Here is a 27,300-nt window from a genome sequence, read left to right as displayed (position 1 = left end):
AAGGGCGTGCAACCAAATATTAAGTTGAGGGTGCCAATAATTTTGTCCAGCCCGGTTCTTGAGTTCTGTGTGAAATTATGTCAGATTTGGCTTTTTTTCTCTGTTTTTTTGTGTTGTTCCAATGCACATAAAGGAAATAAACGTGTATACCAAAACATTTGTAATTGCAACAATTTTCTGGGAGAAATGGTGCATTTTCAAGGAAAATTCCAGGGGTGCTGATAATTTCGGCCATGACTGTATGTGCAAGAAGAAATTGTACCAGACCGACACCTTTTCATGTCTGAACAGCAAACAGCTTTCTGTGTGCTATGAATACAGCTTTTCATAAAATAACAAATTGCTAACTTTGTTTTTTCTAGTGTCAGAAGTTGTTCTCTCAAAATCAGAAACTGAAACCAAAAGATTAGTAGGAAATCAGTCTATTAGGCAATTAGTCATTGAAGGAATACGACACCCCAAATTATGTTGTTTATGTTACTTAACCCACTTGGCGTGCGGTGGTGACCAAAAAAATTTTAATCTCGTGTTTTCGTGCAGACCAGAGATAATAAAGTGTTTGATAGAACTGGCATCTCCTGCTGATTACCTGCTCTGATTTATTTTATTTTTTTTAAATAAGTACTTCTGATTTTTTTATATTGTTTGATTTCTTTATGAAAACATGAGAAAAAGTTTTCTTGGCCATTACTAATGTAAGTTAACTGTACAGAATGTCATTTTTAGGTTTAGTATTCCTTTAAGTGACAGAACAAGAACTGTAATGAAGAGATCTGTTTATGTGGTTTGAGCGTTTGTTTTGTTTGAAGTTTGGACAGGTTACATCCAGAATCACTTGCTCTAAGACAACACAGCAACTACCATGACACATGTACACCAGCAGTACTGCAAATGGAAAAACACATCTGGAAACCAACGTGATTGTACCACAAATAATGATGTTGTCAAAATAGCATAAAATATAAACAAACATGAGGCACAAGGAATTCAAACTTGGAAAACTATATTCTTAATATCCCTTTAAGTGTTCCTCCTCCATAGGTCTTGACAGATTCACAGTCCATGAAACACCATTTACACATGCAATGTATCTTAAAATAGTTGGAATCTCTTACTTTATATATATATAAATATAAAATAGATGCTATTCTGTTGTACATGTACAGAGATTTAAGATATAAAAAAATTATGAAATGTTCACAAGAGAGGCGTAAATATAGAGAACCTATATTGTACAAGACAAGCAAAAACCTGCTGGCCCTTCTGGCTTAAGTGGCTGGACTTTTGCCCACTTCTGCAGTGCCACTAAACCACTCTGCTCATTTGTCTTCTCTCCCATCACTCTCGCACTTGATCCTGTTTTCTTTTCTTCATGCCTAGAGTCAGTTTGGCTGTGGGATGGAGGTAGCTTTAAAAGCACTCCTAGTTGAATTCCAGAATTAAGGGCAACTCTTTTTTGTTTACAGAGCTACCAGGTTTGAAAGTAACTTACATATGTCTCTAAGCCCGTCATATCTTGAATGGGCTGAGTCTCTAGCATTTCTCTTCAACTTCCCACTTTCTGCTCCTAAAGGCTTACATGGAAGGAGCTGGCCATCAGTCACTTTGCTCTGATATTACCCTAGAATGGAAAACTGGTCCTTGGATTTGCCAGGTTGGCATCTTGTGCCAGTACCTGTTTGCAGCCTGTGGTCATTTGCCAGCACAATCACCCCCACCCCCTATGACCATTATCTTGGCCTCATTTATGCCAGTGGCCCATGCCTTTGCACACTGGCAGATTGACTTACTCTGTCCTGGGCAGTGTGGGTCTCCCTGTTTGGTGGTGATTTTTTTCTAATCTCCTGTGCCACCATGGTAGTGTGCTTACCCCTAGTACCACTTGTTTTGTATGTAGCCACACAAGCGTAAAAGAAAGTTTGACTCACATGTGATTAAAACCTAGCAAAAGAATAAAGAGTTTATTGTCGCATTGTGGAGACAAAAACAGGTGATCTGTGGGTAGGCAAAGGTAAAGAAAAATTTACCTTCATTTAGATCAAGAAATAGGAATGGAAAGAAAACAAATTCAGACTTAAGATTGGAGACTCTCCAGAGAGTATAGATTTGCCCCTTTTAAGTTGAACCCAAGAGTTGTGCCAGAGCTGAAAATAACACAAGAACAAGAAAGAGTATTATTTTCTATAGTGGATTTTTCGGAGTGTTCTTGTCATCTTTAAGCTTGGAGTACTGGCCTTAGTGAGTTGCTCAGGATTGCAGAATTTCACAGTGGAGGGTTGAACCAGAAACCTTTTGTTTTCTTAAACACCATACATTAGCTACTTATTTGCATTTGACTAAAAAAAAGTGTGAGTACCTTGTGAAGTTAAAAAAAAAAAGCCAGAGATACAGTTTCAAGTAATTGTGTATTCTTAACAAAATCTGCCTGTTTCTGACAATACTTAATTGCCAATCCAACTAGTTACTAAGCCTTACACAGACAGAAGAAATGAAAAATGTTTGACGATATTCTTTTTTTTGCTATTAAGCCATAGGAAATGCATGAAGTTGCCCTATTTTTAGTTTTAGATGATATTTTTGACTTGCTTGTGCACAGAATAACTCCTCCAGTGCTCCTTACATGCTGTGCTGCCTGGAGATTTCAAGACTGTAGGACACAAAATGATGAAGTGTCACATGCTGATGGCTGCACAGTTCGAAAACTGTATAGGTCAGCCTAAAGGAGCCTTATTCTTACATCTCTTATTTATTGCCATCACAGTTACTAACTAGTAAGAATTGGGATTATCTGGGTATGCTATGTGGGAGATGAAAAACATAAATTCTGATAATTGTACTTCATTTGTGAATCACGCAATATGTATAGTGTCTGAGAAAAACTTGCTGTATTAATTACATTTATTTTAGTGCTGCAATCATGTTTGCTTTCTCTGAATTTTTCTAAAATGCACTAAAATGGTAAAATCTGTTATGACTGAAATCTCTTAATAATGAGTAGTCGCTGGTCAGTATGTGTACTGCACAGTGCATGCTCTTCATGGCATACATAATACATTGATGTTTATTTATAAATCATATTTAGATGCTTTAAGAATCGAAAGAAAAACACTCTACAAGTATACAGTATACATAACCCTGAGTGTGTATTGTGTGCTGTTTTATATTCAGCATTGTACTTTTGGGCACTGCTCTGTATTAATATGTTTGTAAATAAAGGGGTGTATTAAAACATAATGAAGCTGAGGTGATTGAGTGAGCACACCTTCACTGTCTTTACCAAAGACACTGAGCAAGGACATTTTGTGATCTCCAAGGAACAGGTGAGGTTCATATGTTGCAGAAAATGAAAGGTTTGATTAAACTTAAGATTTGCAATAAAAGTGTTTCTTTAAGTGGATGGTCCATGTGCCCGGTTCAGAGGATTTGCTTCAAGCTCACCCCCCTCTTCAGGGTTAAATATTTCAGTAATTGTGCCAGTATAGGAATTAATGTGAGGAGAAGCTTACACCATGCCTCACTGTGTGACACTCTTGTGTTTTATTTGTCATTTCAGTGTGACAGTGAAAGTGACATCGATGACAAGGTAAGGAGTATCTCTAATTTTATTTGGTGGTGTTTTGTATTTTCAAATTGAAATTTCATGGCTGCCTCCTTTTTAGAAGATTGTTTTCCCCACTGATGTCATATTTATATGTGAATTTAGTTTTTGTCTTCCTTCATTTTGTGTTTTTCAAGAGGATGGTCGTGTAATCTAATATTTTATAGTGTGTTTTGGCCAGTTCTTCATTTTAAGCACACTTTGCCTAATTATATTCACCTAAGCAGGGTTAGATTTGAGTCAGATAACATCAAATGACATTGCTCTGTAACACAGTCGTTGCAGATTTTGGATTTCCAGCAGGTAAAGGAGGGCTGTGTTTTTAAGACGTGAATACAATCATACAAAAATATTTGGAATCTATTTTTAGTGGAGAGTTAAGAGATATTAAGAGGCTTTAATGTCTGCCATCGAATTTGACACTTTTAGCCAAACTCCTAAACATTTTAACTGACCAGACTCAATTAAGAGGAAAGACACAATTTTAGCTTCCCAAGCACAGCAGATTGATAAAGTGGTGCATTGATTAAGTAGAACTCCTTTTACCTAACGATGAACATTATATGAAAAACAAATATACACTATAGAGCCAAAAAATTGTGGACACCTGACTATGACACATATATGAGCTTGTTGGACATCCCAATCCCAAACAACTGGCATTACTGTATTCTGGAGTTGCCGCACCCCGACTTTATGGCTATATCAGCCTCCAGTCTTCTGGGGAAGCCTTCCACAAGATTTTAGAGTGTGCCCATTCAGCCCAAATTTGTGAGTCCAAGAAGACCTGCCTCGCAATTGGCATTCCAGTTCATCCCCAAGGTGTTAACAGGGTTGAGGTCAGTGCTCTGTGCAATCCGCACGAGTTTCTCCACACCAAACTCATCAAAACATGTCTTTATTGACCTGTGACCAGTCATACTGGAACTAAAAAATGGGCCTTCAACAAACTTTTGCCACAATGTTGGCATACTTGTTTTTAGTACTGTGCCACAGTATTCGCTATAAACAGTAAAGTATATTGCCATCTGAGTGTTCTTTTTATTCATTGACATGTCTGAGACCTCTCCATTGCTGAAAATTTCAGAGTAATAGCTGTTTACTGCAAACTTTACTGTGCTCCTCCTCATGCCACCTTGTATTACTGAATTGTGCAAAAAAGTCTTTTTGCGTTACCTTACTTGCTTCCAGCTTCTTTTCTAAATTTTTGATTTTGAACTTTGCTGTTACTTTTTCCTAAAAGTTTAATCAGTTAATTTTAGTAATATTTGCCTGCATGAAAATATTTTATTTATTAGACTGCCTCTAAAATTTATACAAACTTGTGTTGTATGTTGTCAATTGATCCCACCATTTCTCATCTTTTTGTGTGCAGCTAAGAAATGTACTTTGTCAGCCTTTCTTCAGAAACATGCTGTCTATCTGCTTAATATTTGTTTTTGTTATTGTACTTTTTGTGTTGGCTGTCTCTAAATGGCAGAAGATTGTGAAACTAATTATACTGTGGCCACTCGTTGCTAGTGATTGCATTCCCTCCTAGTTTCTGAATTTGGTAATATGTATTGAAAAAAAAATCAATAAGGAGTTTTTCTTCAAGTTGACACTTTGATATAATCTATAGATAAAGAAAGTCAACAAATACATAGAATAATGAATGCAAAATTTCAGCTTGTTTTTACTTTCAACTGAATCGACTATCAAGTAATACCATCAAGTGTTACAGTTTACTGCTTTTTTATTTTAAACCAGTAATTATAAATAAATTGTCATCTATCAGTTTTACGTAGTGCTCATATTCTTAACGTATGTTGTATGAGTTACAGCCAGTTGGCAAAACTCTACCTTGTATTCAGTCTTTCTGATTTTGAATATTTGTTTTCTTCTGTCATGTTTTTTGAAAAATGGTTGATATTACTGTAGTTCCATCTATTTTCCGTTCTTGCTTGTTCAGTTTAAGACCACAAAGGCTGGAGTAATCAGATATACCTGCTGCTATACTATATGTATAACTTTGTCTTTTCCCGCACAGCCTGTTACAAAAGCAGTCCCAGTGCATAATAAATATAGGCCCCTTGTGCTATGGGCCCTGGGCTGCCATGTGCTACAGTCAGTATTTCAGAAAAAGGCTTCTAGTCAATTCTGTCTCTCAGTCTTGCTCCAATACCACTACTTTAAATTCCCATTCATTTAGCAGACATTTTATGGGAATTAAAAGCTGTAATTAACTGAAGGAACAACAGCAACACATCTTAGAAACTCTCCTTTAATGAGCTGTATGGTTAAGGTGTTTTTCTGGTAAGTCACTCCATTATCCTCACAATTCTGCTACAGTATGTTAACACATGGGTTTTGGAAGTCACTATAATAAATAAATGCCGTACAAAGTAATTGTAGAGGTGTCCTTCCTTGCCATTGTGCTTCTCTGGTTTGTAACTCATTGTGCTTTCGAGATCTTTACTATACTGCCCTTTGCATATAATTTAATAGTCTGCACTTGGGCTTTCTCTTATCCAAAAGCCTTTATTTATAAGTTCTTGAATTGTTTGAGCTTTCCTATATAGAGACTGAAAACATTTTTTTTTTGGATGGAAGGAGTGTCCCAACTTTTAATTGATGAAAATATTTATATAGATAAAAGACCACTTTATCTGTACCAAGGGGGAAATTTGGCTTTTTTAGAAGTTCAATAAATACATCACTGTTGTAACAAACAACAAACCCCACCACCGCCACCACCAAATGCACTCAAGAATCACTTAAAAGAAACAAACACTTCTGACTTTGAACAGCCACAGTCACAGTGAAGTATTATTAAGAAGTATTGCCGCTGGTATGAATGAGCCCCTTAGTCTGATAACATAATATTGTAAATTATATTATAACAATGATAAATTGAGACATTTTTGTGAATTCCCCAAGACCCTGAATTAGTTTAAGTATATTTGAAAATGTTACGTTAAAGATATTTTTTGTTGTCTGAATATAAGGTACCACTCAGCATAGAGCAACATCTCCATTTGAATTTGTTTACAGGATTGTATGCCTAAATATAACACTGCTGCTTAAAACAGCATGCACTGCTTCAGTCAGTCATCTTTTCTTTGTAAAGAATTGTCGATTCATATTGAGATATGTCTGAACCATTAAAAACTTCAACATTTTTCAACATAAAGACAAGTCGACAGATCAGATATCAGCTCTGACTGGGCTATGATGCAGCCAGCCAAGTGTGTCTAAAAGAGTTTAAAGGCAAAGCGCCAAGTGCCCCTGTTCCCTTGAGCTTTTCTGCAGCTATTCACTCTGACAGCCTGCCATAACACATAACATCCTTTTTTTCTGTCTTTGCTTCTGTTCAGAGTTGGTCACTTTCTTTGATTCAAAACAAAAGCCATCCTTTGTTCTTAGAAAACATCAAAAGTGCCTTCCCAGCTATTCTTAGCTTCGTCTTCCTTTCTAAATGTTCTTCTGTCATCTATGTCTTGTGTTTTAAATACACTCCATATCTCTGTCTGATGCTTACCTTCCTCCTTTTTTACTGTAACTTTTATACTTATCTTACCACACATCTTCTCTTATCCTTTGTGTCTATTTCTCCTTTTGTACTTGTTTGAATTTCAGACTGTAGATCTTTTCTTTGTAAAATGATTTTCATAGATTTCCTCCTCTGAACAAAAAACAGGTTTTTTGGTCAATTTATGGCTTCATCTTGGTTTCTACTTTGTACCTAATGCTACTGTAATTAGTTTTGGCTCTCTGTGATATTTTCTTGGGAAAAAAGTTCACAAATGAAACTGATTGTTATAATTTTGGGGTTTTGTTGTTGTGGTGATTATTAAAATATTCATAATTTTGTAATAATGACTTATAGACAGTGTAGGGGTTTGTTCACTGACCTCTCACCTGGGCATGTGACAACAAATAGGACTAGTAAAGAAGTCTTGAGTTATACAAGGGCGGCAGTAGGATACAGAAGTGTTTGCTTGTACTGGACCAACCACTGTGCCACTCTGTAGTGTGGTACTCTAAATTAGGGTGTATTGAAGGGTGCTGGGAATATTTGTGCTTTTTCATACTTTTTGCTACAGTGCATCCAGAAAGTATTCACAGCGCATCACTTTTTCCACATTTTGTTATGTTACAGCCTTATTCCAAAATGGATTAAATTCATTTTTTTCCTCAGAATTCTACACACAACACCCCATAATGACAATGTGAAAAAAGTTTACTTGAGGTTTTTGCAAATTTATTAAAAATAAAATAACTGAGAAATCCCATGTACATAAGTGTTCACAGCCTTTGCTCAATACTTTGTCGATGCTCCTTTGGCAGCAATTCCAGCCTCAAGTCTTTTTGAATATGATGCCACAAGCTTGGCACACCTATCCTTGGCCAGTTTCGCCCATTCCTCTTTGCAGCACCTCTCAAGCACCATCAGGTTGGATGGGAAGCGTCGGTGCACAGCCATTTTAAGATCTCTCCAGAGATGTTCAATCGGATTCAAGGCTCTGGCTGGGCCACTCAAGGACATTCACAGAGTTATCTAGAAGCCACTCCTTTGATATCTTGGCTGTGTGCTTAGGGTCGTTGTCCTGCTGAAAGATGAACCGTCGCCACAGTCTGAGGTCAAGAGCGCTCTGGAGCAGGTTTTCATCCAGGATGTCTCTGTACATTGCTGCAGTCATCTTTCCCTTTATCCTGACTAGTCTCCCAGTCCCTGCCGCTGAAAAACATCCCCACCGCATGATGCTGCCACCACCATGCTTCACTGTAGGGATGGTATTGGCCTGGTGATGAGCGGTGCCTAGTTTCCTCCAAACGTGACACCTGGCATTCACACCAAAGAGTCCAATCTTTGTTTCATCAGACCAGAGAATTTTCTTTCTCATGGTCTGAGAGTCCTTCAGGTGCCTTTTGGCAAACTCCAGGTGGGCTGCCATGTGCCTTTTACTAAGGAGTGGCTTCCATCTGGCCACTCTACCATACAGGCCTGATTGGTGGATTGCTGCAGAGATGGTTGTCCTTCTGGAAGGTTCTCCTCTTTCCACAGAGGACCTCTGGAGCTCTGACAGAGTGACCATCGGTTTCTTGGTTCCTCCCTGACTAAGGCCCTTCTCCCTCGATCACTCAGTTTAGATGACCGGGCCAGCTCTAGGAAGAGTCCTGCTGGTTTCGAACTTCTTCCACTTACGGATGATGGAGGCCACTGTGCTCATTGCGACCTTCAAAGCAGCAGAAATTTTTCTGTAACCTTCCTCAGATTTGTGCCTCGAGACAATCCTGTCTCGGAGGTCTACAGACAATTCCTTTGACTTCATGCTTGGTTTGTGCTCTGACATGAACTGTCAACTGTGGGACCTTATATAGACAGGTGTGTGCCTTTCCAAATCATGTCCAGTCAACTGAATTTACCACAGGTGGACTCCAATTAAGCTGCAGAAACATCTCAAGGATGATCAGGGGAAACAGGATGCACCTGAGCTCAATTTTGAGCTTCATGGCAAAGGCTGTGAATACTCACGTATACTGTGCACTGATGCTTCCCATCCAACCTGATGGAGCTTGAGAGGTGCTGCAAAGAGGAATGGGCGAAACTGGCCAAGGATAGGTGTGCCAAGCTTGTGGCATCATATTCAAAAAGACTTGAGGCTGTAATTGCTGCCAAAGGTGCATCGACAAAGTATTGAGCAAAGGCTGTGAATACTTATGTACATGTGCTTTCTCAGTTTTTTTATTTTTAATAAATTTGCAAAAATCTCAAGTAAACTTTTTTCATGTTGTCATTATGGGGTGTTTTGTGTAGAATTCTGAGAAAAAAAATGAATTTAATCCATTTTGGAATAAGGCTGTAACATAACAAAATGTGGAAAAAGTGATGGGCTGTGAATACTTTCTGGATGCACTGTATACTCTTCCCGTAATGCTCTTTACAAGATGTGGGAATAAGTGATTGCCACAATATCTATTTGTTTGAAGTGATGTGGTAAGAACTATGCATAAGACACCATATGCTGTGTTCGCCAGTGACCTTGTATGCCAAATATTTTCCTGGAAAATTGCAGTGCAAAAAAGTATTAATTAATACAGTATCTTTCTTTCTTCTTTATGGAATAAAAAAGTGTGACGCTTCAGCACAGATATGGTAAACAAAAAATACGTTCCTGCTGCACATGGACCCACAACTTCAAACAACAGAACGAGCCAGGACCATACCGTTGCTTAATGGCATGGCCAATGTGTGCCCCAAGAGTTGGAGGTCTGTTAGCACATTGATCTTTATTTTATTTACTTATTGCTAGTTTGTGGCTATTTCTTGTGTTTTGTTGGTGGTATTTATTTTGTCTGCATTTTGTTGTTTGTGGTACAGTGGCTTAGTGGTTAGCACTGCTGTTTTACAGCTCAGATTACATGTTTGGCCAACATAATCATCCAGCATAGTTGGCATACTTCTACCTAGACCTCAGAGATACTTAAAAACCACTGCACAACTAAATAATCCACACAAAACTAGTTCAGTTCCTCCTTCCCCATTGTTGAATTTAGTGTAGTTCAGTGAATTTCACAAACATTTCCATGATTTCGGCGAACCTGTGACAAAGCGAATGGGTTTGCTCAACACTAGTCAGCAACAAGATGATGTCTCAAGATCCCCTAAAGCCGTTTGCATTACTAAGTTTGAAGGCTGGTTACTGTGTATTGCTCATTATTAAATAAACTAATTTCTGTTTTTTTTACACAACATATTTTTCAAAGAACCTAGGCTTGAGTAGCACTCATGTAGCATATTTTTTGTCAAACAACTGATCATAGTCTCAGCCTTCATTAAGATTTCACTAACTTTGCTCAGTCACTGGTGGCTCTTGACAAACATAATAGACAGTTCTCACATTAAGGCTTGTCAATTTTACCCCCCTCTTCCACAAGTTAGACATGCTTAAAGGTACTCATGCATTGCCTACCTAGGATTCTTTACCTTTTCAAGTGTCCCAGCACCAATGCTTTCATCTTTCCCCACTTTAAAAATAGCTTTCCTTTTTATTCATAAATGTACACACTTTTGTTTGAGGAAAAATATATTTTCAAAATACAATATTTTTGAAAAAGTCTAATACTGTATACTGTATAATGTGTTCTCCGTAAGAGAAAAAAAATGGAGCTACATTCTATGGTCAGCACTGACTGTCTTCTGTGCTGCATTTTTTGCAGTTTATTTTTCTCTACTAATGTAACACAAACAACAAAAATGAAAGACTAGAAGTTCCCCAACCCCCTGCTGCTGAACTTTAATGAGCCGCCATGCAATGCAGAATTAACAGTTGGCTGAGCCACCTGATCTGCCTCCCTTTCCTGTCAGTTTACCATGGAGCTTAACTCAACCCACATCTTCGATAATAAATACCAGTCCTATGACAGGCCTAATGGATTTTATAAAAAAAAAAAAAAAATTAGATGGATTTAATGTTTCGACACAGGCGATCATCTGTCCTCATCTCTTTAATGAAATTAGATTAAGAGCACCTGGGAAATCGCTGAGGAGACAAAATGCCTAGCCGCCTTCTTTAATTTAAAACCAATTTGTGGGGAATATTCTCTTAAGCCGGGATGCTGAGTGAATTTAAAGAAAAAAAATCAAATCGTGCTGCTTCTGACGAGTTTAATTCCAGTCCCTACAGGCGGTGTAAAATTATAACTGACAAATATGATGGTGATTTTAATATGCAGATGTCAATTTTTTTTCCTCTTTATGTGTTGTGCTGTAGAATGGAACTCTGTCTATTAATATTAGGTTTTGCCTCTGTGGAAGCTGATCAGGTTTATTAAGTGCCATTACAATTCATCTTGTTATGTTCAGAATAAAAATGATATTTTCTAATTTTTTCATATTTACCAATGGATGTTTTTGGTGGTACCAGGTGTAATATGTAAGCAGAAGGGAGTCACACTTTACTCTTGTAGGAATATTTGGGGAACATATTCTTGTTTTTTTTCAATAACTATTCTCATGCTATCTCTTATTTTTCCTGGTTCACAAAGAGCTGACAAGAGATATAGAACCCTAGCAAGTTTGCCTCAGTTTCTCTTGTGGTATGGTCGTGCTTCCTTCTTCTGCAGTCCAGTCCTCTATTGCATATGCTGTTTTTCATTCTGCCCTCATTTATCTTGAAGAAAATCTTCTGTAGTTTTACTAAAGCAACTCTTTATGTCATACAGCTAATGCCTTACTCTTCTAACAAATCCCTGGTGAATTTGAAGTCTGTGGTTCTCAGCATTGATGTACCCGTACTTGTGCTGACACCTGTTTGTCTCACATTTACAAGAAACTCCGCTCTTTATCAAAAATGATAGGTAAATAGCTATAATGTATGAAGAATGCAGCAGTGAAGTGGCAATCACAAGATAAGACAAGACCCTGGCAACAGTAATGTGCTATATTTTAGTATGGGTGAATTGGACAACGCACTATGCCATCCTCACAGGAGTTCATCATACGGCCTCTGTCTCAGCAGGTTGTGTAACAGGGGCCTTGTCCTGAAATGGTGTCACTGTTTCTAACAGTCACTCACAGGCCCCATCCACACTAATGTGTTTTCTTTTAAAAATGCATTCATTTGTGTGCATTTTTTCTTTGGTTCACACTACCCTGTCGTTTTCGACCCCTGAAAACAAAGGCTTTTAAACATGCTCTCCATAGCATCAGCGTTTCAGTGTGGATGGATGTAAACATGGTTTTCCAAAAACGATACTGTATGTGCCCTCTGGTAGGTTTGTGCTTATTTTGTGGCCAGTCATTAATTGGTTCATTATAACAGCTCATTCCCTGACTGTTCACCCTTCATGGAAGAAAAACAATTTCCAAAAAAGCAGGCAAAAAAGAGTTGTTTTCCCTGGTCTTGCTAGTGCTGCTTACCTGTACATCTAAATTTCATTTTGTAAAGTTTGAATGCAGCATACATGCATGAAAAGAAAACTATTTACTTTTCGTTACTGTTTTACATTAAATCCTATGGCCGACGCTATAGTGAAAAATTCAGAGCTCAATGAAAGTCAGATTGTAAATATCTCAGTTGACGACCTCTAATCAACGTTTATTACTTACACTTAATTGATTCAGTAAGCAGGAGTGCATTCTGAGGCAAAATTAATAACGAGACACTTAATGAAGTGGATGGGTGTAGAATTCAGCCGAGCTCACAATGTTACAGGGCAGAGAGAGACAAGAAAACACAATGCAGTAAAGCAATGATATACATGCACACACACTTTATTTATTGAGTCTAGTTTTACAGATGTTCTTTGGTACAAGATGCCCTCTGATTGCCGTGCACTGCTTATAATCAATCATCTTGCAAATGAACATAGAGCTAAGCACTTTTTTTGTTTGTGTCACTTTAATATTTGCATTTGTTATATATATATATTTAATGAAAAGACGATCGTTGCCAGTTTTGAAGACTGTTACTTTCAACTGTTGTCATCACATTGATTTGAGTCGAGAACTCAGTTCACTGCAGCTCCTTAAAGAATTTCTTTCTTTTCATATGCTGTGAACATGTTTTCAGAGTTCTGCCTGGTCTGATAGTTTTAAAAGTGCATAAAGTGCACAGCAACAGGGCGCCTAATTTTTCCCTTCACTGTCCCTTAAAGAAGTTCAATGCCAATGTGTGCATGCCCAGTGTAGGCGAAGGTCGCCATAATATGTAAACAAAGTGAAAACGCCAGTGTGGACAGACAATTGTTTTCATTTGAACTGTTAATCTTTGCTTATACATGCTACCTTTTCAAGTTTTGCTCAAGCTGACTTTGGCCTACCTTACATAGGACCAATACATTAAATATGACTCACAAGAAGCTCTGATTGTAGAACAAGGGAAGGAAATCAGGGAATTTGAAGTGCAATGGTTGTACATGCTGCATTGAATGTTGCAATGAGTCTGAAAATACCCATGATGTGCCAGCAGCATGCAGAATGTGTTATGTTTCCTTAGCTGTTATCACATGTCAGTATAGTCAATCCATCCTCAGTGCTCTGTGAGAAATCGCTTTAGAAATACTTAAGAGAGCCCAAACTGATGAAAATAATGGCATTACTGACAGCACTACTGTCAAAGTACATAAAAATCACTTGGATGATATTAATAAAATTGCACACACAAAAAAGATAGATTTGCATGTTCTCCAAATAATTCATCTCACCATAAATATCGTATGTGATAGTAAAGAATGGATCTGTAGATACCGAAGTCAATTTGTTCACAGCCTAAAACATAAACTTTGAAATTAGCTGGTCGCAAAGAACTTGTTAGTATACCTAAAACTGATCATTACTTGCAGTACCTTTTTGCTCCAGTATGCCAAAATTTACAAGTCATGCTGTGTTTGGACTGTTAACATTAACATACATACGTATGTCGACAAAGCCATGCCATCTTCTTCACTTCTAAATGAGGGTGCACATTGTTTCCATTTACACGATACTGGTTGCTCAGGGGATCACAACATGATAAAACACAAAGGTACTGAGAAATGGTCAAGAGAGCATTGCATTTGTTAGTGCTGGTCATGAACCGAACTGAACTGTAATTCTGTGTCTACACAACATACTCACACTTCATTGTCTCTGTAACTCAGAAAGCAATGACGGACAGTGACAAAGAGCTGATCCTGATAACATATACCAAACAGTTTAAGCACAGTGCTATACTAAATGTAAAGTAATTTGTGGTATAGTGGGTCCACGGCTTCAAAAAAAAGGGTCAGGTTTTTAATCCATAAAGCCATGTCACTCTCTGTGGGCACGATTACACAACCACGGGGAGTTAATGAAGTAGTTGGGTCGAGTCGCACCTGCTCGTGCGGGTGTGATCGTTCTCAATTGCTTCATTGGCTTCCTGTGGTGGGTGATTAAGGCGCTGCGCTCACGGAGACGTGTGTGAGTGTATATATATATATATATATATATATATATATATATATATATATATATTATATATATATATATATATATATATATATATTTCCCAGCACAAGAAAAGGAGAGAGGAATCTAAGAAAAGGAGAAAAAAAGGAAAGAGAGGTTAAAAGACGTGAAAGGCAGACTTAGGAAGTCGATCTGGACACCTGGAAGGTGGAGACAAAATACGAGCTGGTGCCCCATGAAGGAGCGTTGGCTGTGGCGCTCTAGGGGCTAGTTCACCCTACTGAATATTCGGGTGGATTGTGACGAGCAAGGCAGGTGCCCTCCCTAGGATTCCGAGGTGCGACCACGTGAGTGCGAAGGAAGAGGGGAGGAGAGCTAGGTCAAGACAGGGGTTGGAAGAAAGGAGCTTGTGGCTGTTGAGTCTCCACATTCTACACGGCCAATGGGTTAGCCAGGGAGAATGAGAATGAGTTGGGCTGAGATCAGGAGGAGTTAGTCTGCATTTTAACCTTGGATTTTTAACGGATTTATTTATTGATTTTTTTTTTATCCTCACTTTCACAATGATTTTTATGGATTTATTCATGTACTGTTTTAGAACACTGCACAATGGACATTTTTTTGGTTTTACTTTTGTTTTTTGACCGTTTTTTAATAAAAGCACTTGGGCACTTTTTCCACCATCCTATGGCTTCATCAGAGAATTGTCCTCATTTGTCAGCTCATCTCGGTCATAACTATCGACGGTGTTGGTTCAGCAGACTCCCATGTGGGAAGAGGGAGTCTATAGGGGACCAGCATTGTCACACAATTCAGTCCCTTCTGAGGATCATTGCTTTTACAATGTAATTTCTAGAAAAAGCAAGGCTACACTTAAATCAAAAGTACAGATTTCAAATTCTGCAGCATCAGAGGCAAAATAGTTTGGAAGAAGCCAACAGTAAGGAAAAACATTTTACTTAATAGCAGCATCCACGAAAGCTTAAAAAGGTATGTGGCTGTGACACATGAGAGTGCATACATCACTGAAATCTGTGAAATGCATCTGGGAGCTGATACACAAAAACTGTCCTGGCAAACACTTAGATGGAAAATAGAAATAAACGCCAAGATATAAATGGACAAATCCACTACTGTGCCATGTTTTAAACCACCAGTAAAGCACTGAATGCAGATCTCCATTCCCGCTTGTACTTCTGAATTGGTCCAAGCACTTATGCCTGTACACATTCTAGGAGACAAAAGGCCAGATGTGTAGTGCAAAAGCCTAGTGTTGGAGCACTGGAGACTGAACTAGACCATATCAAGAATGGGGTGTCCTGCAGATAGAACTGTTTCTGACCAGGGAGATTCATCTGTTTTCAGTATGTAGTATTTATTTTTCCACTGTGCCATACAGTGTTCCCTTAGGACACTAGAGGCCAAGCAACCCAAAAGTTGCCAGTGATGGATGGCAAGAGGCTGCAAGACCTCGTAGCTAACAGTTTGCTGCACAAGGCTACTAGCTGGGGAATTTGGGGCCTCATTTGTCCATCAGAGGGTCATTCTAGGAAGGACTGATAGAAGGACAGTACTCCTCTACCTATTCACTAGAAATCATATGGTTCTAAGCCTAATTATGTAGGACTGTCCTTTCCCTTTAAGGAATTAGTGGTTCTAGGCTGTTGTGAAGGTACAGATTTGTAAGGCTTCTAAAGGTGTGGGGTGCATGGACCCAAGGGAATTTAAGCTTCATGTCTTTGAAATGATTCCAGGGCTTGGTTGGAAGTGGCTGTAACAAAGTGGTTTAACACCTCTTCACAGCCAGTGTGCATTTGAGTTTCGATGAGATTGGGCAAGGGTTTACTGGCAGTAGTCTTGAGAGCGACATAAAAATGGGAGATCTGCAAAGGGAACACTTTGTGGGACTTGAATATTAGCAACTGACTGAGCCCATCAAGATAGAGTTAAAATACTTTATGTTTTCAGCAAACTGCAAAAAGTTAGAGAAAAGCTAATTCGTATCAGTCATCCATACTACAAAGTATAACTTCAGAAGAAGTATCTGACTCTGAAAAGAGTGTATTTGGTGGCTACAAGTTTGAATCATAAACAGTTATGCAATGCCTAATGCACCAAAATTATTTATTCACAATTGTGATGAGTTTTTATATCTTACAAATAATTATGTTTGTCCATTTATCCACATGCTTTACAGGAAAACTCCAGCCAAAAATTATTTTCATTTTTTATGTGTTACTTACACCATGCAGTTATAAGTGATTGTTGAGGAAAATTGTAATCTCATGCTTTTGCAAAGAATGGCGAGATCTACATTTCTAATAGACTGGGAGTCTGCTGTGACCAATGCTGGACAACAGCAAAAAATAGCAACTGTCTATGAAAAAAATCTTCCTTTACTTGTGTCGCATAATTCACATGTGAGGTCATCCAATCATATGCTTACAACATTCAAAATGTGTGTATTTCTTTGCTAAAATATTGTTATATGAATACTTCAAAAACGATAAAGTCCACAAACAGGAAGACTCTTCACATGCCAGCATGCTTTTGAATTAGAGACCCGCTTCTTTCATTGGTGAAAAGTCTTTTCATTATTTCAAAAGTATGAGCCTTTGTTAACAGGCTTCTTTTTTTGTGGACTATTTTCATTTTCCCAAGGTTTTATTTAACAGGGTCCTAGTAGTTTCCACTTCTGAAGGTCCCCAACAACTCCTTCAGTGGGTATTGTACCCCAGATCCCCAACACTGAGGTACAGAACACATAGCTTGAGGTGATATATTGAGCAAATATGGGCATTGCCCTTCATTGATTTGAGGCTCACCAACACAGGCGCTGTTCATGTAAATTACCAGAAATTTCACATCTCTTTCCTGACTCTCTCACTTGCCCTGAAGTGTGTCTTCCTCTTCTTTCTATCTTTTGTGTTCCAGCCATGGTCCTTAGTGAGTAAACATTTCTGGTTTCTTGTGGGCAGTTTTGGGGTTATAGAAGAAGAGAAAAGTTTATAATGAGCAGTTGAAAGAGTCTCTAATACTTTTAATTGTATTTGTTTCATATGACTTTCTGGCTCTCATTGCTGTTAGTTAACAATGGGCCTGGAGCTTTGTGATTCCTCTGGAGTAGAATAAAACGTGACACCAGCAAAATTTTAATTGGTGAGGCAATACACCCACAGACCAGGGGTAAAAAAGGGCCCCAAATGTAAGTCTATGTCTGGAAATTTGTTAAACCTTCAGCGGGAGCAAATGCCATCTTAGCAAGCCTGTTTCAAACTTTTGTAGCATTATGTGATTATTTTTATTAAAGTTAGTGTTTGAATTAAGATCAACCACTAAAAACATTTTTCCACATCAGTAATAAAAGTAAATTTGAATCCATATTGCTTGCAGATGTTTTCTGTAAAATAACAGTTTTCTCGCTTGATTTTAATGTTTCTGATCCTGGATAAACATAAAGCTTAAGTGCTTTTTATTCAATAAACATAGCTGGTCTTTAATTATTTGCACATTGGCAAGACAGAAAATGGAATCCAGTGTTTGTTGCCTCCTCTGCAAAGAGCTCTGCAAGAGTAGCTGCTGAGTATGGCAGCAGAGCAAGAGGCACCACGTTCTTTACCAGCCAAACACCACATAGCTGGTAGGGCAGATGTCTTGTTTGCTATGAAAAGCACATAAGATATATTTAGATTTAGAAAATCAACACCTTTGTCCATCTGTCCAGTGAGTAGCAGCCTAGGGAACAAACAACCATCATCAAAACCTTTAACCATTTGCCACACAATTAGCATGTTTGTTTTCTCACTTGTAAGTGTTGTCAACTCAGTATAAGTTTTGAATATTATGCACAAGAAAACCTGACTGATCACAGGTCTGTCTTATAGTGAAGGTAATATTGGGAAAGGTGAAAAAAGACCCGCAGTCTGAAACCCATGCTTAGGTCTCAACATTCAGGATTATCTGCTTGATGCTGGTATTCCTAACATGAGTTCTCCTTTCGGCATGTAGCTTTTGTACTTCATATTCAAATTCAAAGCTATAATTTTTCTAAGGAAAGTTTTTTATATTAGATGATATACTAAGAAGATGTGGTGGCTGTGCATTCCTTCTCTGTATTTTTGGCAACTTAATCTATTTCTCTGCTTTTATCCATCAACAAGAAGTCATTTCTATCTCCAATCTTAATACATAATTTGCCTGCCTCCTCACTCATGTCCGTCCGAAGCCAAATGCGCAGTCGCCTTCTGCACAGCTGCCCGAAAAACCTTACGAGACCGACATCCAACCCCAACATCGCGGCAGGCGGCGGATTCACGGCCGCAAAAATTCAAAGAGAAAGGCGACTTCGATTAAAGCTCTAGAGGCCTGAAAGGCGATTTCGACTACAGCTCGAGGCCTAATTACGCATTCTGAATTCAATTACGCATTCATTCAATACACCTATATCAGGTTTGTGGCGCATATACTTATTGCTATTCCATATTGTACTGGAACATTCATCATTCAATATTATACTATAGGCCTGGAAAATTCATCAACTAACAGTAGAAGCCTGTACAGTAATGAGTAAAGTGGACTACAATCATTACAAAACAACTTCTTCATTACTTATCATTTGTTCTTCATACACTGCTGACACAAACTCGTTCCCGTTTCATCTTACATTGTCGAAACGGGCTCTTTGTCTAGTTCATCATAATCTTCATGCATGTAGTCATTTTTATATAATAATGTTAAGGCCTTCAATCTTTTTTCCCCCTCTTCTCCTGTTTTTTGTGGTCAGGGTGGTACAGATTGCCATTAGTATGTGTACTATAAGCCAGCCACCATCAAGGCAATGGGATTGTTTTCAATATTGTAATAACAGTTAGGTGTTTTGTTCAACCTTTTATTGTGTCAGTGCTCGTTATCTTAATGATGTAGCTAATTCTAATTATTTCCAAATGTGCCTAACCATTATTAAAGGAGCACTGTAGTTGTAATGAACAAGTTGAACCTTTGAGGTTTGATCTGATGGTTTTCAGTTCCACAGTCTAATGCCAATGAGAAAAAGAGGACTGTGATAGTTGGGCAAATAACATTGCAGTGGTACTGTATTTGTGAACAGAGGCTTGCTTCTTTAGAAGGTGATTTATGTCAATCACTTCAAAGTGAGAAGAGGTTGATGAAAGGCCCACTAATTAGTTTTTTTTATCATTTAAGATTTGATACTGCTCTGCTGAAGCTCTGCCCATGGTTTGATTCTCAGCTTGGGTCCAGTGCTACTGGCAGAGATGTTGACACCCACCAACTCTGAACTGGACAGGTGGGTTAGGAAATGGCTAGGTGAATGAAAGATCAAATCTCATTGAGGAAAAGCATGTAATGCAGTCTTGTGTTATTCTTTTTCTGGTGCATCCCCCATATTTAAGAAGGAAGAGTTTCATTTTCACACTCACACAGAAATTTAAACTTCAAATCTTAATTCACATATGTTGGACCTTTGCACAGGAAGTGTCCGTGTGGCCTATGTGATGTGGGACTTGTGGTAAGGCAAATGTAATGCAGCCACTCTTGAGGACGGCCAAAAGAGCAAGTCATCTGCTTCCAATTAACTTGAAAGGCATTTCTCAATGAAGCTTTGATCCCTGGTACTGAAGGTGCAAGACCTGAAAGTTTACAGGAAAAATAATGAGAGTTTTATCAAAGAGCCCATTATAAAATGTTATAGCAGTTTTACCAACTCTTAGGATGCAGACAGAGGGTGGAAAAAATTATACACTAGTAAACTTTCCATTGTCAGTCACCTAGTAAAGAATATCTGGAAGTGATGTTAAAATGTTTTTGGAATGGCTGTTCTGTTTTTGATATAATTTCAGTACTTTCACATGTCAAGTGCCACTAAGACCCAGAGGGACACTACTCTTGCCTCATTTACATTGCCATACCTGTCTTTTAGTCCTTTTAATTTTCTGAGAGTGACCAAAATGTTCTTAGGCTTAGACGGCAAAGAAAGGAAAATACATGTAGTTAGTGTTTATTTTGTAAGTTAATTCAGATAATTCAATCACAACTTCAACTGTTTAATTCCAGCATACCCAGTTTTCTTCAATGATTGCTCCTTTTCTGACCACTGTTGGTAAAGTATTTAAAAGAAAGCTTTGCTGAAATAGGAGTAAATGTCTGAAGCAAGAAATGTCTGCTGTGTGAATTGTCCATAACACATATTCAACTGAAATTCGCTTGTATTTTGTAACATAAGATCTACCGTATTTACTCATGTACCATGCGCTCTCGTGTAAGATGCGCACCCTAATTTTTACATAGAAAATCGCGAAAAAAATTTGCCCCTTGTACAACGCGCGTTGTGATTGTATAGGAAGTGTTTAGGGCACTTTTTCTGCGAAATGCACTTCTCTTTTTGTTGCATGGCGAGAGAGAGAGCGCGCGCGTGAGCCCAAGCAGAAGAAGTAAACATTACAGAAAAAATTTCATCGTGTATGACGCGCACCTGACTTTCTAATGCTAATTTTCGGGGAAAAATGTGCGCATGGTACACACGTAAATATGGTATTTTGCCTCATAAAGTCAGACAGGCAAGCCAAGCTAATGGGGAATATAAAGAGAACCCTTCAGATGAGAGGTGTGCCTCACTGTCCAGTCAATGGATTGTGGAAGAAAGAGAAATCCTCTCCCTAAAAGGACCTCATATAAGTACTGTAGGCTGCAGTTCTTTAGTGTTTCTTAATCATCTCATGAAGGTGAAATGACAGGTTATGTGGCATCAAAATGTATTTTAACTAGTTCTGTTGTAGGATGCAAACAGAGACTTAATGCTCTTTAAGTGCATATTGGGTAACCTGAGTAATTCAGCTCTAGGGCTAATAAGAAAGGAAACCTTGCTTAATAGAGTTGGTATTTCTGTTACAGAACAATCCATACAAAAAATGGTCCCAAGGTTGCCAGTGGTTGCACTGCTTGGTTGAAGTCTTTGGTAAACAAAATAGTTTTCCAGGTAAGGTTTAACTACATAAGCCATAACTTCTGTAGAATGAGGCATAAAAAAATAATGCATGGATAATGCAATGCAGAGATATTTATATTCAGCTTTTGTCAGTTTATTGAATTTTTTAAATAAAAGCACTCTGTTCTTTAAAGTAAGACCATACTTTCTTCATCACACTAAGCCAACACATTTGGGTGTTGCCAGTTCAAAGCTCTAGTGATAGAAAGTATTTTGGTTCTAGTCTGCTAGCTCTGGTTATTTAGAATCATTTTTCCTTGTGTAAGACCCTCCAGTACTCTTTTCTTTGAACTTAAATCAGAACAAGGATAGCAAAGACAGAAGGGCGAGGATGAGCCTTTCCTGCTTTTTTAGGCTTTGCTCTGTGAATTAAACTGGCCATTTAGTCAGTGCAGTATGCAAGACCCTGCAGATGTTCTTGCTGTTTCTGATTTTTGGGTTCTTTATTTCTCCTGAATGCTATAATATTGGTCTAGATAGTTTTGTCCATGTTGCCATGGTTTTCAAGGAAACTGTCTGTAACTGTTATAAAGAACTAAACAGTTCTAAACAACAAATTTATACCCAATTGTGACAGGCGGCTGTTGTTGACAGAGTCACAGAATTTTCCTGACACCTCCGCTTCCCAGCTTAGCTCAGTACAGATCTGCAGTTTCTTTTCATCTTTCTCCTTACTGGAATCTGCCAGATGTTATTGATTTAATTGAGATTAAGCCATATGAGTTGTGTTAAAATTCCAATCCAATTATATCAGTTCATGACATGAAGGCTAATTTCACTTGCCAATTTCTCCAAAAGAACCTGTAAGTAAGAAGAAGCTTCTCTAAAACTTAGTTTGCAAGAATCTTAGCTGAGTTTGTCAAGTTCATACACATAGTGCAGGGTGAGAGCGCACAACTCAGCTTTATCTTCACCCAAGGTCTGCAGACTGGGAGCGCCTGGTATATACTGACAGCTGTATTTCAGAAGGTGGAATGACTATCGATGTCTTTTTGTGGGTCACCTATTTGAAACAACCATCATTAATTTAAAAATGCTGTCTTTGCCAGAGTAAACATTTTCCCATTGTACAGAAATTAAGAATATTTTGCTTCTGTGGTAGATTAGCTTTGGTTGCAGGCATACCAATGACTCTCTCATGAAACGCCCATCTGCTGAAGGGACAGATAACATGAAAGCTATTCCTTTTTTAATTAACATAATGTGTTGAAAGTTTCCTTTTTCCAATGTGCTTATTAGATTAATTGGCAACTTTAAAGGTGTGTGAATGTCTGCAAAGGACATGGTTGATTCCTACCTTCTGCTGCCAGGTTAGGCACTGAAGCCCAATGGATAGATGGAGCCCTAATGCTGATTTCAGTTATAAACCAGTGCTTTTATTTAGCAGTGACGTTGTTATTAAAGTATGTATTTAAGTGTAGTTCTTTGAGCTGCTTCTAGGTTACCTCCTGTGTCCTAATTGGACCTTCTTAAGTGAATGGCCCCTGCAGTGAGCTGATATTACTGCCAGTAACCAATCGAGTCCTGCCTTGCACCTACTTCTGATGTCACTGCCTCTTGTTCTCTGCTACTACATAAAAGAAGAAAGGGGTGACAAATGCATAGCTTTAGCGTACTACGTTTTCTTTTGACTGGCATGCTGTACATGAATTATTATTCTTTAATTTATTGCAAGTTGACTTTAACAAAGATAAAAAGCAAATCATATGGTTGGGCAAAGGTAGTTCAATCATCCATATATGTGTCTTTATAAGTGTACAGCAGAAGGACACAAAGCATATAAATTTAGAATTCAACTTTACCCTTCCTACAAATATTGAAGGGATTTTTGGAAAACTCAGGCATATGCATCACAGCCATATCGACTGCTACCAAAACCCAAGGTATCTTCTCCACTCCTTGAGGCAGAAATGATGAAGTGTCAGTTTGAGTGCATCTGCCTGTGGGATCAACATCCAGGATCAAAATGCACATTGTTAAACACAAGGCAAGGGTCTTTTTGGTGTTAGTGGTTTGGGGAAAAAAAGATTTATCTTTATTGTATTGAAAATTATGGCATAGAATAAAGTGCCTTGTTGAAGGTATGCTCTGCAGAGTGCACTATATAAAATGTAGATTGCCTAATTTCAGGCACGAGTGAGTTCAAAGCTCTGTTTCAGCAGGACTGCATGGAATCAAAACTCAAAGTCATCTGTCTTCTAGATGTGACAAAGCAAGCAGAGCGCATATGGCACCTTGGATTTCCTACCAAATATGCATCACCAGAGATGAAATCTCTTTCCCCTTCTTCATAATGGTTGAAATGTAACACTTGAAGGATAGAAATACATTCAGCTGGTTAAAAGGAAATAAGGGACGGCCAGCTTTCTATAAAAAGAAAAAGAAAGAATTTAATAGAATGCAGCACTGCCACAAATTACGGAGACGGTATCTTTCCAGGCTGTGTTTTTGCAGTGCTTATTAAATCAAACTAGTATAAATTCTCTTCATTTTTATTTCAGTATCACTGCTGCCATTGCGTTTAATGTGACTTGTTTATCAGTCACTAACCAATGAGATCCAACATACCTTCAGCTATCTGTAGCCACTGACTTACTGGCAAGGCAGCACAGGTTTCCTCCACCAACTGACAGAGTAGTATCTATGCCCATACAAGCAATACCAAAAAAACATTGTGCAATGTTTAAAATCATTTGAGCAGCCTAGGAGTGTATCACCATTTAATACGTACAATAGGTGGATTTAAGCACAGTGTAATCCTGTAGGTGATTGTTTATCATCATGCTCTCTTGTCATAAATGCCACAAAAGGTTAGCTCCTCTGACGATGCAGAGATACAATACAGTAAAGTGTTCCCTATTTAAGCATTTTCTTCTATTAGCAGGCACATTGTATTTTGCTGTGTAGCATGTCCAATCAGGGAAATGGAACTGAAACAAAAAGGGCACTTTAGGGCATGAGCTGTTCCCTCTGTCAGGGGAAATATGTTTCAAACTCAGATTTGGCCAAGATGTTGACGGTGGCAATTTATCTGGGCAAGTGGGTGCAAGACCATATCAATCCCACACAAACTCTGAGAGAGAGAGTTTTTAGAAACAGTAAGCCAGTTATCTGGCACTGAAGAGCTTCCTGCATTCCTTCACCAAAGTATTTAGTTAAAACTGCACTACCACATACAGATATCCAAGTTCCAAACTTGTCAAAAATTCCCACCTTTCATAAAATACCCACATACAATACAACATGAAGCAATAATAGTAAGCAGTTGACATCGGTAGGCTGGAATACAGAACAAAGAGCAGTTAGGCAAGACTCATTTTGTACTGATTTAACTTTTGGCAATTTACAAATCTCTAGTACATAGTAAAGTCGTTTCTATATATCTGGGGTTTCAGCAATAGTAGGCTAAATGACCAGGGTTACAGGGGAAGCAGTAGTGGAGGCAGAGATGGCAAAACTGCCCACGACATAGTTGTAGATATTTGCTGGGATGAGCACTAAAACTCTGTTGTGAGTACAGTAGTTTGGAGTACATTAATTTACAAATTGTTATTAAGATGCATTATTATTTAGGATGCTAGATTTTCTGGGCAGGTGAAAAATGAAAAATAACAGTATTTTCAAACATGCTTAATATAGTTGAGCAGCATTTGGGCACAAAATAGGAATTAGTTCTGGAGAGGGTGCCAGTCAATCATTGTAATCAATCAGATGCAGATTTCTACACCCACCATCACATAGGCAGCCAGTCTAAATAATATTCATGTCCTTCAGTATGTGGGGAGAAAACAGAGTACCCAAAGAAAAGCCTCCACCGACACATGGAGAACTTGTGGGGTTCAGTCACTTTGTTATTGTTCCACCTGTGGCAAATGATACCCACCTTGAAAACACAACTCATAAGCTAATTACTGCTGCCAGGCTGTCCTGAAAAACATTAACCTGCCTACAATGTGCCTGGCATGTACTCGTCTTGCTGCTGTAAAGGAGTACAAGACTTGTTTAGGTGGTAACAGAAGCCCATTGGGTGATGCTGTCACTGTATGCTGCTCATCTTGTATGCTGTTTATTGCATTTAAGTATATTTTCATATTGCGTGGGTGAGAGGGCACACAGTATCTCACATTATGCATAGCAAGTAAGCATCTCTTCTTGTTTAACAGCATGTAACCTGAAGCTATGAACTAAATGCATTTTGTGAGTGTGAGTTGCCCAAAGTAAATGCAAGCAACAGCAGTCAGTTTTTTTTTCCTCTCCCCGATACTATTGACATTTGCACTGCTGAAGTTGTTCCCTTTGCTGCTGATTAACTGCTTTGTTAAAAATAAAAGATTAGAGCATGTATCTTCAGTCCAAGTCTTGTTCAGCAGAGTATTCTTTCAAAGTAACATCCACACATATAAAAAAAAATGTAGTTTAAAAAATAAATTGGCTTAATTTTGTCTAGTAAACATTAGGTTTCATTAGCTTTTATGCTAGTTTATTAAATACTGCCTTTGTGGAATAAGATGACATATAATAAAATACTGGAAGATACTGAAATAAGTAGCTTCGGTAAATGAAGTGTGCAACCACAGAGTGTGAATACAGCGCGTATATCATTACACACCCTGGGTTTTATGTATTTCCCCTCTCGTAATTAATTCTATTGATATACGAGTAAATTTGTGAGTGCATTTTTTTTTAATATAATTTCTTTTCATGAAGAGACTTTTTAAAGGGTGCGCTTGGTATCTTCATGAGGACAATGACTAGGATTAGAAAGTTCTGTTGGGTTTAGGCTGTGCTGTCATATAAAAGCCTGATGCTCAATATGAATGTTGTGTGTGTGTTTGTAATGTTTAATTATAAAAGTGAGCACAGTATGTTTCATTGCTTATCACATATTAAGCTACACACTTCAAACCTTCAGTTTTCCAAAATTCATTATTAGAATCAAGGCCACTGTCATCTTTTGGAAGACCTGAGTGGCAAGCATGCATCAACAAAGTACAGTGTATTGTTTTCTTTTGTTCATGACAGTACCATTTATTAGACTGATGTGACAACAAAAAGACTTCATTTCGAGGCAGCTCTGAATGTGCTGAAGGCAATAATGCGTATTCAGTTCTATTCTGGAGAATAATTAAGATGTACAACAGAAGGTCAGGGAAGAAAAGTAATGGCAGGACAGTTCAAATGTCAAAAATCTAAAAAAAATCGGGTAGAAGGTGCAATTAGAAGACCTTTCAGCAGATTCCTTGCAGCATGGCTTTTGACTTTTAATTTTGAATAAATGTCCCAGCTTAACTCTATATGAAATCCTCATCATTGCTGACTGTTTCTGCACGACTCCCAGAGCTTAAAGGTGTCAACGGGGGACGTCTGCAGCCACTGGCCTTGGAACTAGCCAGAAGCAAAAGCTTATTAAACAAGAGGCCATCCCAGCAGAACTAGGCTAGCCTGAGGGCAAAAACGTCTTTTTGCCTGCTGTTGACAAGAGAGTGCTTTGATCAGAGGAGTGTCAGAAAATTTGTTTCACATCTGTACAGAGAAAACGAGCTGTAAACTGCCAAGAGCCATTTTAATGATGGTTGGATTAAAAGGAGAAAAAAAAACAAGCAGTATCATCCAGATGGCCAGCATTGCTGAAACTGTGGTTGGTGTTTTAACTGCTTTTTTATTAGAAAAATATGGGGTGAAAAATTGCGTGGGGCTTATTAGACACCCTGCTGAGGTTCTGCTCAGCTGGACAATCTGTTCACAGTGGCCCTAGTCCAAGCTTGCTTCTATTAATTTTTAGCA

At 38.2% G+C, this 27,300-nt stretch overlaps 1 protein-coding gene across 6 annotated transcripts in view; it reads left to right on the top strand.

Moving 5' to 3' along the window:
• Nucleotides 1-27,300, top strand: part of fbrsl1 (fibrosin-like 1) — a 358,399-nt gene that overhangs the window by 209,201 nt on the left and 121,898 nt on the right. For all 6 annotated transcript variants that reach the window (XM_051921559.1, XM_051921560.1, XM_051921561.1 and 3 more), the window contains exon 4: nucleotides 3,554-3,583. In XM_051921559.1, the coding sequence (XP_051777519.1) occupies nucleotides 3,554-3,583 (30 nt within the window). The remainder of the gene's footprint in view (nucleotides 1-3,553; nucleotides 3,584-27,300) is intronic.

The sequence above is a fragment of the Erpetoichthys calabaricus genome, chromosome 18 (assembly GCF_900747795.2).
Source record: "Erpetoichthys calabaricus chromosome 18, fErpCal1.3, whole genome shotgun sequence".
NCBI classification, from domain to species: Eukaryota; Metazoa; Chordata; class Cladistia; order Polypteriformes; family Polypteridae; genus Erpetoichthys; species Erpetoichthys calabaricus.
The sequence above is the reverse complement of the archived record's forward strand: the minus strand, read 5'-3'. Positions and strand labels throughout refer to the sequence as shown.